Source organism: Andrographis paniculata, unplaced genomic scaffold (assembly GCF_009805555.1).
Source record: "Andrographis paniculata isolate CXL003 unplaced genomic scaffold, ASM980555v1 Contig69END, whole genome shotgun sequence".
Lineage (NCBI taxonomy): Eukaryota > Viridiplantae > Streptophyta > Magnoliopsida > Lamiales > Acanthaceae > Andrographis > Andrographis paniculata.
Window position 1 is genome coordinate 1,352,269 of NW_026137605.1, and position 12,280 is coordinate 1,364,548.

General features: G+C 36.1%; 2 protein-coding genes across 2 annotated transcripts; one reads left to right on the forward strand and one right to left on the reverse strand.

Moving 5' to 3' along the window:
* Nucleotides 1–359: 359 nt before the first annotated feature.
* LOC127264193 (DExH-box ATP-dependent RNA helicase DExH1) lies at nucleotides 360–7,692 on the forward strand. The gene is made up of 16 exons (XM_051293644.1): nucleotides 360–729; nucleotides 1,111–1,256; nucleotides 1,706–1,805; nucleotides 1,904–2,116; nucleotides 2,195–2,290; nucleotides 2,868–3,143; nucleotides 3,226–3,429; nucleotides 3,528–3,683; nucleotides 4,246–4,338; nucleotides 4,687–4,901; nucleotides 5,762–5,921; nucleotides 6,067–6,340; nucleotides 6,431–6,623; nucleotides 6,696–6,882; nucleotides 6,966–7,334; nucleotides 7,448–7,692. The coding sequence occupies exons 1-16, from the start codon at nucleotides 397–399 to the stop codon at nucleotides 7,574–7,576; spliced, it is 3,144 nt and encodes a 1,047-aa protein (XP_051149601.1). The 5' UTR covers nucleotides 360–396; the 3' UTR covers nucleotides 7,577–7,692.
* Nucleotides 7,693–10,725: 3,033 nt separating this feature from the next.
* On the reverse strand, nucleotides 10,726–12,253 carry LOC127263352 (E3 ubiquitin-protein ligase PUB23-like). The gene has a single exon (XM_051292333.1). The coding sequence runs from the start codon at nucleotides 12,155–12,157 to the stop codon at nucleotides 10,922–10,924; it is 1,236 nt and encodes a 411-aa protein (XP_051148290.1). The 5' UTR covers nucleotides 12,158–12,253; the 3' UTR covers nucleotides 10,726–10,921.
* Nucleotides 12,254–12,280: the final 27 nt, after the last annotated feature.

Genomic DNA, 12,280 nt, shown 5'->3' on the forward strand with positions numbered 1-12,280 from the left:
AAGAAGATGACCATTGCTGATGTCTTTTTTATGGCGTGGGGAAAAGACGTCTAAAATGAAAAGAAGGATCGTTAGAAAAAAGTCACTGTGTGTGCTCTTAAACCAGCAGTCCCGTTAGAATTATTTCAAGCTTATTTACTAGTACGAGTTAGAGCACACATAATGACTCAGAACTAAATATTTTAATGTTTAAATTTGATTTCGCTGCTAAAATTTTGCGGAGCCGTGTGGACTGGTAGTCCCGGGAGCTGCTGTAATATTCGAATGTTACCAATAATGGGCCAGAATATAACGGGCCAGCCCAACTATTATATTAGGCTCTCAATATTAGTAACGTGTAGTCGTGTTTCACTATTTTGCGACGTTAAAGCAATATGGAGAAAAGCGTGGTTTTAAATGTCGCTTCACGTTCGCCGCAGCGTCTTCTGCTGCGGTTGCTTTTCCCCACTCGCTCATAAGAGTCGGTCCCTGCGCTCATTCGCCGTGAATCTTCGAATTGCCGGCAATCGGAAGTTGTTTCCGAGAAGTTTGATTCGGATCTCGTCATTTTCTTCCATGTCTCACCGCCCTAACTTCCAAGGCGGCCGTCGTGGCGGCGGAAGAGGTGGAGGTGGACGAGGCGGTGGCGGAAGAGGTGGAGGTGGACGCGGCGGCGGCGGAAGAGGTGGTGAGCAGCGGTGGTGGGATCCTGTATGGCGAGCTGAGCGCTTGCGTCAAACAGCACCCAAGGTGCTCTATTTTTTTATTTATTGTTTGTTGAATATTTGGCTTCCGTAGCATTTCTCTTATTTTTTTGATATGGAGAACATGGTTTTTTCATCATTTATCATTCTAAAAATTATTTCTAGCTCGGGGCACTTACTGACTTGCATATTGAGCTGAGAATTTTAAGCGGGGAACTCATACGAAGAATGTGTAAAGAGTTTATTAGTTTCATCTACGTCGCCATTGCCTTTAAAGCTTGAATTTCTGATTCATATATATGGAATAGGTGTTCGTGGATAGTGGAATGGGGAAGTATGAATTGATAACACGTAGTTGAATTCTTGCACTAATTATGTGCTTGAGTGCGTTACTACGTTTGCCACTAACTTGTTTTTATTGATCTAGATAGAGGCAATGGATCAGAATGAATGGTGGGGGAAAATGGAAGAAATGAAGAAAGGAGGGGAGCAGGAGATGATAATAAGGCGATATTTCAGCAGAGAAGATCAGCAGATATTGGGCGATATGGCTAATCAATTGAGCCTTTATTTGTAAGTTGTCATGTCTTTGTAATCTACTGTTACATGCCGCTCATTTCGTTGAAATATTGATGGGAAGTATATGCAGCAGCTGTAGCATATTGTCTAAAACCCTAAACCCTATCCTATGTTGGTTACTCTTATATATTGATTGAGTAAGTTCCTTTTTTTTTTGTTTTTTTTTCACTTAGTGTTCCTGGAAATGTAAAATTTAGGTAACAGCTGCTATATAAAATCGCATTGAGAGAACTTGAAAATCTGCACTTAACAACTGCTTTGGATGAAGTATGCAATGTACTTTAGAAGTTGGTATATCTTAGGATAATCATTGAATGACTGATCGATCACTCTATAGAAATCCTCATTAAATCTTGTGCTTCTGTAATGTGTTGTGTTGTCTCTTTTGATAGTGGGCATTATGTATTTACATATCTGACTTTATCATCTTATGGGTTTGGAAGTCATGCATATAATAAAGGGAAGGCACTTGTTGTGAGCAAAGTTCCATTGCCTGATTATCGGGCAGATCTTGATGAGCGGCATGGCTCAACAAAGAAAGAGGTATTTGGTGCAACAATTTGTGGAAAATGATTAACTACACCAGACTCTTTATGTTGCTTGTGGCGTGTGTCACCTCTCCTTTTGGACAATATTTTCAGATAAACATGTCCTCAGAGATTGAAAGAAGAGTTGGGAATTTGTTGAATAGTTCCAGTGGGTCAAGACCTGCAGAGATCAATTCTTCCAGTTCTTCTCAGAATGCAGCATCACAATCCAAACTGGCTGAACTTAACAACAGAGTAATGTTGCAGACTGGTATTGGCACAGAGGACCTTAATTTGGAACTGAAACAGAAGCAGGACAACCTGAGGGTATGTGGCCTGATGCCATGAATTTCTCTGTTTCGTTGGTTAAAGATACCTGCGAATGACATGTTTCTTGCAATGCAGGAAAGTGATAGTGTAAAGACAATGCTAGCATTTAGAGAGAAACTCCCAGCTTATAAACTGAAATCTGAGTTTTTAAAAGCTGTAGCAGAAAATCAGGTAATCCAGTTGCTATTTTTCATGCTCTGCATTTATGCTTAAACTTTTAAATTCTAATGCCGTTAAACAGCTGTAGCAGAAAATCGGGTAATCCAATTGCTAATTTTCATGCTCTGCACTTGCTTACAGTTTTATCTTCTAATGCTGTTGAACAGCTCCCTGTTCTCATAGTTTGTTTATTGTATGCTTGTCTCCTGTCACTTATTATTATCCTATTTCATTCTGCTTCATTTCTGCTTACATCTGTCTTCTAGATATGATTTCTGAAATATATTTTAGCTTTTGAGCCCAGAATATGTTGAGGTCTTAGTAAAACCAATGAATTAGTTTGATATATTTACTGCAGTAACATATATGCATTGCAGAAGTTTCCTCTGTAAACCATCATTTTTTTGCCCCCGACTAAAATCAGGGGTATCCTGTACTTCATTTTTTTCAATGACATGGGTTTTTAGTGTTTTCCTATAAACATCTGACAAACTTCTATTCATTGCTACTTGTATCTCTTTGTCTGTCATATTTTCATATTATGAAGGGACTCTGCCTTTTTAATTCCTGTATGTTATCAATGATGCAGGTTCTGGTAGTATCAGGAGAAACGGGTTGTGGGAAAACCACCCAGCTCCCTCAGTTTATCCTGGAAGAGGAGATATCATCTCTAAGAGGTTCTAGTTGTAGTATAATATGCACCCAACCTCGTAGAATATCTGCAATATCAGTTGCTGCTCGAATATCCTCAGAAAGGGGAGAGAAGCTTGGTGACACTGTAGGCTATAAGATTCGTCTGGAATCACAATGCTCTGCTCAAACAAGATTACTCTTTTGCACAACTGGAGTTTTGCTTCGGCAGCTGGTATTGTGTTGATTGGAAGTTTTACACCTGCTGCCTGTTACGAGATTCAGGATTTTGGTTTATTCTTCATTCCTGTATACAGGTGCAGGATCCAGATTTAAGTGGAATTACTCATTTGCTGGTGGATGAAATTCATGAAAGAGGGATGAATGAGGACTTCCTGCTAATAATATTACGAGACATCCTCACTCGCCGTCCAGACCTTCGCATTATCCTGATGAGTGCCACAATCAATGCTGACTTATTCTCAAAATACTTTGGAAATGCTCCCACTATTCATATCCCCGTATGCAATGCTAACTTATGTGTTATCCTGTCTTCAATGTTTGCTATAATAGGCATTTCCCATATGCAGTAAGTATTCTGGCACTATTTCTTTTGCAGGGATTTACCTTTCCAGTGAAAGAATTTTATCTAGAAGATGTTTTGGAGAAAACTCGTTACAGTATTCAATCAGATTCTGACAATTATTCAGGAAACTCTAGAAGAGGTCGGCGACAACAAGAGCCCACGAAAGATCCTTTGACAGAACTATTTGAGGTGTTGCTTTCATGATTCTTGAGAATTTTGAATATGCTTTTGTTTGAAGTAATTAAATAGTGAGCAGCAACACTGAGAATTGGATTGATTTGCATTGTCTTATTTGATTTTATGTTTCACTTGGTAGCTTTTTCATGATGCTGCTAAAGCATGGGAAACTGTTTCTAGCATATAGAGCAGTTATAATTCATATTGAAAGTCAACACACACCTGACTATGTTAAAGAAATTTGATCATGTTGTGTGTCATATTTGATTAGTTTTCTGAATATCCTGCTAATATACTAGCTTTAAGAAATCAATGTAATATTTTCTCATCTCACCAATTTTGACCCCTTGTTCTAGTTTGGTGTCCATTTGTTTATTCTGATAGGAGTGAGTTTCTCTTAGCATATAATAAAGCTTTTGATTGTTAGATAGCCTATGCTCATAAGAATGCATGTACCAAATTTGTATCATACCATGTAACTAAAGTGCAACTCCATGAATTCTCTAGCTTCAAGATATATTCTCAAAATTCTACAACCTACAAGATACTAATATTTCTCCTATTCTTTTTTCAGGACGCAGATATAGATTCACTCTACAAAGGCTACAGCAGAAACACCAGACAATCACTTGAAGCTTGGTCGGGTTCTAAGCTGGACTTGGGACTTGTATGTATCTTTGAGTTGTATAATTTTACATGCACCTAAATTTATAAATTGGGTGAAATATCCAAAGATAACAGAACAGTTTAATTTCTTTTAACAGTTATTTTAATTACTCTGTTGTTTTACATCAACATCATTGTCAAAACTCCAACAATAGGAAGTCTGATTGATAATCACTACTTTTAGCAGATCTGTATCCTTCCTATGACCTCTGATGTGGTAGAGTGCTGTTTTATTTTATTTTCAGTTTTGTCTTTTCATTTAAGTTTTTGACAGCTGATTGATATTACTTGGTTTTGTTGGTAGATATCTCAAAGATTGACGTTGGCAACCTATTTATTTTTTTTACAGGTGGAAACAACTATTGAGCATATATGTTGCCGTGAAGATATTGGAGCAATTCTTGTTTTCCTTTCTGGATGGGATGAAATTTCAAAGCTCCTCGATAAAATCAAAGCTAACAGAATTCTGGGAGATGCAAGTAAATTCTTAGTTCTTCCACTTCATGGCTCAATGCCTACTATTAATCAACGAGAGATTTTTGACCGTCCACCTCCTAATGTTAGGTAAGCATCTTTATCTTTTATCTCCTCTTTACATGTTCAAAAATCTGTTTTCCAAATGAAGCAGAATAGGTATGTGTAATACAATTGGTATGAATTTCCTCTCATACACTGAAAACCGTTAAGGGATCCGCTGTTCCAACTTAAACGAATTGGTATTAAATGGAATAGCCATACCCTTATAAGTAATAGGAAGTTCCAACATTTTTCTTATGTGGGACAATATTCAACATTCCCTCTCTATATATTCTCGAAATCCCTTAATTAGAACCAATATCCAATATAGCCCATGGCTCTAATGCCATGTCAAAAAAGGATCTGGATTTCTAACTTAAAACCAATTGGTGTTAAGTGGTGTAGCAGTAATAGGGTGTTCCCACATTTTTCCTATGTGGGACAATGTTCAACAAAAACAAACCGCCAGTCTCTTGGTGTGCAACATATGAAGTTGTTTGCACATGCCAGTTGTTCTCATTTGATATGAATGAAGCAAGTTGGGACGTTATATTGAATATTTCTTTCTCACTGAAACCTTTTGGGATTCCAACTGTAAAAGCTTTTCAATCTTAATCTAGTGGACTAATATGTTCCAAACTTATTTTCATCATTTTTAGCTTTCATTCATGGAAATTATTGTTGAGATCAGCTTGTTTTGATCCTTACAAGTTTCAGCTACACTTGTGTTCTATTCATGACACTAACCATGACCTTTCAATTGTTCTCGTTTGTTCATGTGGTGGTTTTGTACACAAGCTTAAACTCTTTTCTAAGAAACACAATTTGTGTAATTGATAGATACTGCAGTGAGAGATGCTGCTTGTAACAATTTTTATACTTAATTTTTATGATGTTTGATTCTGCAGAAAGATTGTGCTAGCAACCAACATTGCTGAGAGTAGCATTACGATAGATGATGTTGTGTACGTTGTGGATTGCGGGAAGGCAAAAGAGACAAGTTACGATGCTCTTAACAAACTAGCTTGCCTTTTACCTTCATGGATTTCTAAGGCGTCAGCTCATCAGGTATTTTGACAAAACATCTAGCCATTTTAATTGGGCTTGCAGCTGTCAAAATTTATATCTTAAGTACTATCTGTGTATGACTAAATTTGCTCTCATATGATTTACTGCATTTTTTCCTTTGGTAACTTGTTATGGGTAATTGCAGAGACGTGGTCGTGCGGGTCGTGTGCAACCGGGAGTTTGCTACAGACTATATCCCAAAATGATCCATGACGCTATGCCGGAATACCAGCTGCCTGAAATGCTTCGAACTCCTCTGCAGGAGCTATGTCTGAATATCAAGAGCTTGCAGCTTGGTTCAATCAGTACATTTTTGTCAAAGGCTCTCCAGCCACCTGATCCGCGCTCTGTGGAAAATGCCGTTGAACTTCTCAAAACAATTGGCGCTCTAAATGAAAATGAAGAGCTCACTCCACTTGGTGCGTGGTATTTAACATTATCGGGTACTCATTGTCTTCATCCGATTCCATAACCGATATCTAATAAAGAACGCTGCTAATATTTAACAGGACGGCATCTCTGCACATTGCCTCTGGACCCGAATATTGGAAAGATGCTTCTCATGGGTGCAATCTTTCAGTGCCTTAACCCTGCGCTAACAATAGCCGCTGCCCTTGCTCATCGTGACCCGTTTGTTCTTCCATTAAATAGGAAAGAGGAAGCCGACGCTGCGAAAAGATTCTTCGCCGGTGATTCATGCAGGTTCGTCGGCATAACTTTAAACTCGATAGATAAATACATTAATATTGACGAGCTTACCCGTCTTTGAAACAGCGATCACATTGCGCTCCTCAAAGCATTCGAAGGCTGGAAAGACGCGAAACGTAATAGAAATGACAAGTCTTTCTGTTGGGAAAATTTTCTGTCGCCGGTAACCATGCAAATGATGGAAGACATGAGGCTTCAGTTCTTGGATTTCCTGTCCGGGATTGGTTTCGTAAACAAATCCTTAGGCCCTCAAGTAAGTGTGTAACCTTGCGACTTCTTTCCAACATAAAATTACAATAATCCGCGCCGTTGATTGGAATTCATGTATGATCGCAGGCGTACAACAAATACAGCAACGATCTGGAGATGGTATGCGCGATTCTCTGTGCGGGACTCTACCCGAATGTTGTGCAGTGCAAAAGACGCGGAAAGCGAACCGCATTCTACACGAAAGAAGTCGGTAAAGTGGACATTCATCCTGCGTCGGTAAACGCCGCCGTTCATCTCTTCCCGCTCCCGTACATGGTGTACAGCGAAAAGGTGAAAACCAACCTCATCTACATACGAGACTCGACCAACATATCCGATTACGCGCTGCTCATGTTCGGAGGGAATCTTGTCCCGAGCAAAAGTGGGGACGGCATCGAAATGCTCGACGGTTACCTGCACTTTTCCGCGTCGAAGCCTGTGTTGGACCTAATACGGGTACTCCTACACTTATCTCGACATATTTATTCCGACACTGTTCTTCGAACATGAATTAGTCGTATGGTTCGATCCTGAATTCTCTACTTCAATTCACGACTAACTTTTTGCAGAAACTTCGCGGGGAGCTCGACAAGCTTCTCACCCGGAAAATCGAGGAGCCGGGGCTCGACGTAACGGTGGAGGGGAAGGGTGTTGTTGCAGCTGTAATCGAGTTGTTGCACAACCAAAATATTCGGTAAGCGTTAAGAGTTTTAATCTTTACATATTTCACTAGTCATGCACTTTTATTACAAGTAGAATAATTCATATACATATTAGTACACTTACCATTTTTATTTATTTATTTATTTTTTAATGTTGTGTCGTTTTGATTGGTGTGCTGTGTGCTAATATAATTTATTGCTGAATTAAATCTAAATTATTGGGTTAGTTACAAAATCAATGATCGAAAGATTCAGTAAGGAATTAAGAAATTACATGGTAGTATTCACCAGAGTTCTTTATTTCTAGTTTAATAGTTTATATATTGTTTAATAGTGTAATTCTGTTGTACACTACATTTGTGGTTCAAGTGTAGATGCCATGGTTAACTTAATACTCGCTCCGGCCCAATACAATAGTCCTATTTACTATTTTTGTCCGTTCAAAAACAATAATTTTATTTTTATAAATATTCATATCTTACTTTTATTTTTTCTTTATTATTACACAATTGATATTCCTCTTTACACTAATATATTCGCAAGGCCATTTGTCCATGTTTTTTTATCTGCTATTAATATAATATCAATAATTTTGTGTCAAATACAATTGTTTTGGGACGGATGGAGTATTTTGTATAATTATGATTAGTATACAAAGAGATGAATATTTTTTGTTATAAAATAATTTATTCCATAAAATATAAATATTTAATACTTAAATTTTACATGGATCTGCCTTCCAATACTTAGGGTGTGTTTATTTTAATGAGTAGTTTGGAAAAAATTTGGTATGATTTGGTATGAAAATAATGTTTGATAGATATTTTTGTGAGAGAAAAAAAAATGTATTTTTTTTCCACCGAAACACATAATCTAAATAATAAAATTAATTTATTAAAAAGAGTAGGAAAGCACTTATGCTATTTCTTTCCATTTTTATTTATTCAATTTATCAGTAAAAATATATTATTTTTTATATAAAAAATATAACATCAACTATAATTTTATTTAGAAAAAAGAAAACAAAACTGACAAAAACTTATAAGATTCAAACCCAACACTCTTTTGTTTTAGTTTTTTCCTTTTTGAAGTAAATATATTGATTTCAATGCGTTTTTTTTTATTTTTTTATTTTGCACAAAAATAGATCGAAATGTAAAAATAATCGAGACTAAAAAATATATGTTTTCTTGTGTTTTCAATTGTCTTCCACTATATATTAATCAATATATATATATATGTATGTATTTTTTTAAAAATATTCTACTAACATTGAACTTTTATTTAAGATATTAAGATTCAGTTTAGATAGAAATTTTAGAATTTAAAGTAAAAAAACTAAATACGTATGTAAAAGGAGAATTCAAGTGTTTAAACTACTTCCTCTAATTTAATTTAATAAAAATTATAAAATTTAAAATATAAAATATTTTTCTAAAAATAAAAAGTAGCATAATAATGTGAAACAGACGAAAATGAAAAATATTTTATAATATGTGAGACTAAGAGAGCAATAAATTGTAATGTAAATTTCAAAAGTATATAAACAAAGTCGAAGTTAAAAAAAATATGTAAGTATTTTTTTAAAATGATGTAGTATTTATTAATAACATATTTTTATTATTCTTTTTTTACTATTTTCAAATCTCACTCAAGATTTTAAAACAAATAGCAACCCAAATATCACATACTCCTATTTTTTATGTATACATAAATTCTGTCAAGGATTAATATTATTTTCTTAAATAATATATTAAGTATTTATTTTTTTTATTTAAAATATTATAGTAAAATTCTGTAATAATTTATTTTTTTATTGTTTAACAAAAAAGACGTAGCAACACTTTATTAAATAAATACATGAGTCATTGTTGAGTGTTGAGAAATGCAAGTGGGATACATCATATATATATATATATATATATATATATCCTCACACACACGTATCAAGAATCAAAGTGAAATCACAATCCCATTACAAATATAAAAAGGCTATTTTAATTAAAGTCAGAATGGTGCAATTTGCACAAATAATAACAATATCTTTTTCATTAAAATTTATGCTCATTGTATTTTTTTATTGTTATAAGAAAATTTTTTTTAATAAGAAAATTCTATTTTTTACTCCTTTTTTACTATAAATTTTTTTTTATTTTTTTTGCACAAATGATAATAATAATAATAGTAGTAGTAATTATAATAAAAATAATAATAATATCTTTTTCATTAAAATTTATGCCCATTATATTTTTCTATTGTTATAAAAAAAAAAAATTATTTTCTTTTTTAATAAGAAAATACTACTTTTTTACTATAAATTTTTTTTTATTTGTATTCAGTCTTTCTAAAATACATAGCCAATGAACATAAATTTCGATAACAAAGTAATAATAATAATAATAATAATAGTAGTTTCAACATAAACGGCTGTGCAATATTTGACAGGTTCATTACAACCTACACACATCACTATAAGCCACACAAAAAATATTATGAAAATTGATGCTATATTATATTATATTAGTATATCCATTCTTTCATTGTTAGGTACGGACAGCCGAAACCTTGCCTCAATTTTCCACCACTTAATTATTTAATAGTATTAAGTTTAGTTGACAACCACAACAAATAAATTAAAATATATATATATATATATATTATACATCATCAAGAATAAGACAAATTAAAAAATAAAGGTGTTAGTTGGGTTAAATTGTGTGAATCGATTCTACCACATGTATTGTGTGTGGGGGAGATTTGTTACTACATACAAAAAATAAATAAATAAATAAATACCATTTTTGAGATATATTTCTAATTAAATTTTTGTATTTTATTAGTATATATTTCTATAATCATAATATTGTAGAACTAAATTTCTTGTTTAATATATATATATATATATATATTTTGTTTATCAATACAAAAAATATTTTATTGCGAATGAATACAATATCCAAGAACTGTCTATGCGTAAACTTAAAATTATTTGCACGGTTCTTTTTTATGGAACAATGAAAATATTTTGTTACGAGAGAAATATAAGTAATGTGAATTATTCAAAAATCGAATCGATTTGCAATATGAGATTCAAGCAATTTGTCTTGATAAAAAAAAAATGTTGATAGAAATGAAAATTAAGTTATGTTAGATTCAAGACAACAAAAAATAAAAAGTATGTCATGGATCAAATTAATAGTTAAAACTTTATTCATCCAAAAACTAAATCAAAATACTTTATGAGGGCACAACTTTTTGCCCATCCATTAATGTATATCCTTTATAGTTGAACCCAAACTATATTCACAAACAACAATACACCAAAAATGTGACTTAAAAAAAAATTGTATGTATATATATGTGTGTGTGTGTTCTAAAAACCTATGAGCATGGATAAGAAAGCATCAAATTTACAGGCACACATGGTGAATTCCTCCAGGCCCTGGAATGTGTTCTCAAGATTTCCCTGGCCCTTTCCCTGATTTTGCTCCCACAATCGACCTGGACTATCAAACACAGCTTCGCCACGACGCCAATCTGCAGCATCTCCTGTAGAACCGCCGGCGTCGACGAATGTCTGGACACAGATTGCAGAATTCTTACAGCCCTTTCGCTGGCGGCGCTGGAGATTCTGAGGATCTTCTTGGAGACGACAGCCAGGCCGGCGCTGTGGGTCAACAGGCCTGATCTTCCATCGGCGCATTGGCAGAGGGAATCCAGGGCCGTCAGGGCCATTTCCGATGTTCTTTTGTCGGAAGATTCTAGAAGGAGGTCGATCAGGGCCGGGACTGCCCCGGATTCGACGGCCTTGATTCGATTCCGGCCCCATGAGATGGAGGTGATTAGGGCTTTTAGAGATGATTTTGTGGCCTTTGGGGAGATTTGGTCTTTTAGGGTTTGGGAAATTTGGGTGAAGAATTCGGGGGTCAGATTGATTAGGAGATTAGGGTTGGAAGATTCTTCGAGGATTGGGTTTAGGAGCATGATTGAGTATGTTCTTGATTCGTAGCTGCCTGATTGCATGATTAGGGTTAGGGATTCGATGAATTGGGGATTGGCTAGGGTTTTCAGGCCTGATTCTGATAATTGGAGGCTGTAGAGGATGCTGAGGGCGTCGCCGGCGGCGGCGCCGGCGTCTCCGTCGCCGTCGTCGAATAGTTGGGGGTTTGAGAGGGTTTGGTTTACGACAATGGCGGATAGGACGGCGGCGGCGCCGGCGGATTCGAGGGAGCGTTTGTTGGTCTGGCTTTGGGCGGCGATGGATTTTAGGGTTTGGAGGGACTTACGGCGGCGCGTGGGGGATTGGGTGTCTTCTAGAAGCTTCGAGATTTGTGGTACGGTGGCGGGGGGTTTGGGGGTGGGGAGGCGTTCGACGGCGTGGAGGGTGCACCAGGCCTGGATCAGGCGACGGAGCGTGATGTTGGGGGTGAGGTCCAGGGACTTGAGGTCCTGCTTGGTGACGGGGCAGGTGGTGTTTTTCTGGGAGAATATCCACCGTTCGATGCTTTCCCTGTCGTAGGTTATCCCCGTGGCTACTGTGACGGGATCTTTCATGGTTTCGAGGGTGATAGGGCAGAGAAAGTAGGGGGGCACTTCGATGTTGTCGGTTTCCGCCATTGATGGACCTCGAGCTCGGATTTGGGCTTGATTTTGAAATTGGCGGCGGTTCCGGCAAGAATTGAATTTCTGAACTTTCAGATGGCTGATCGGAGAAGACGATGAAGGAATGAATTTTGGGAA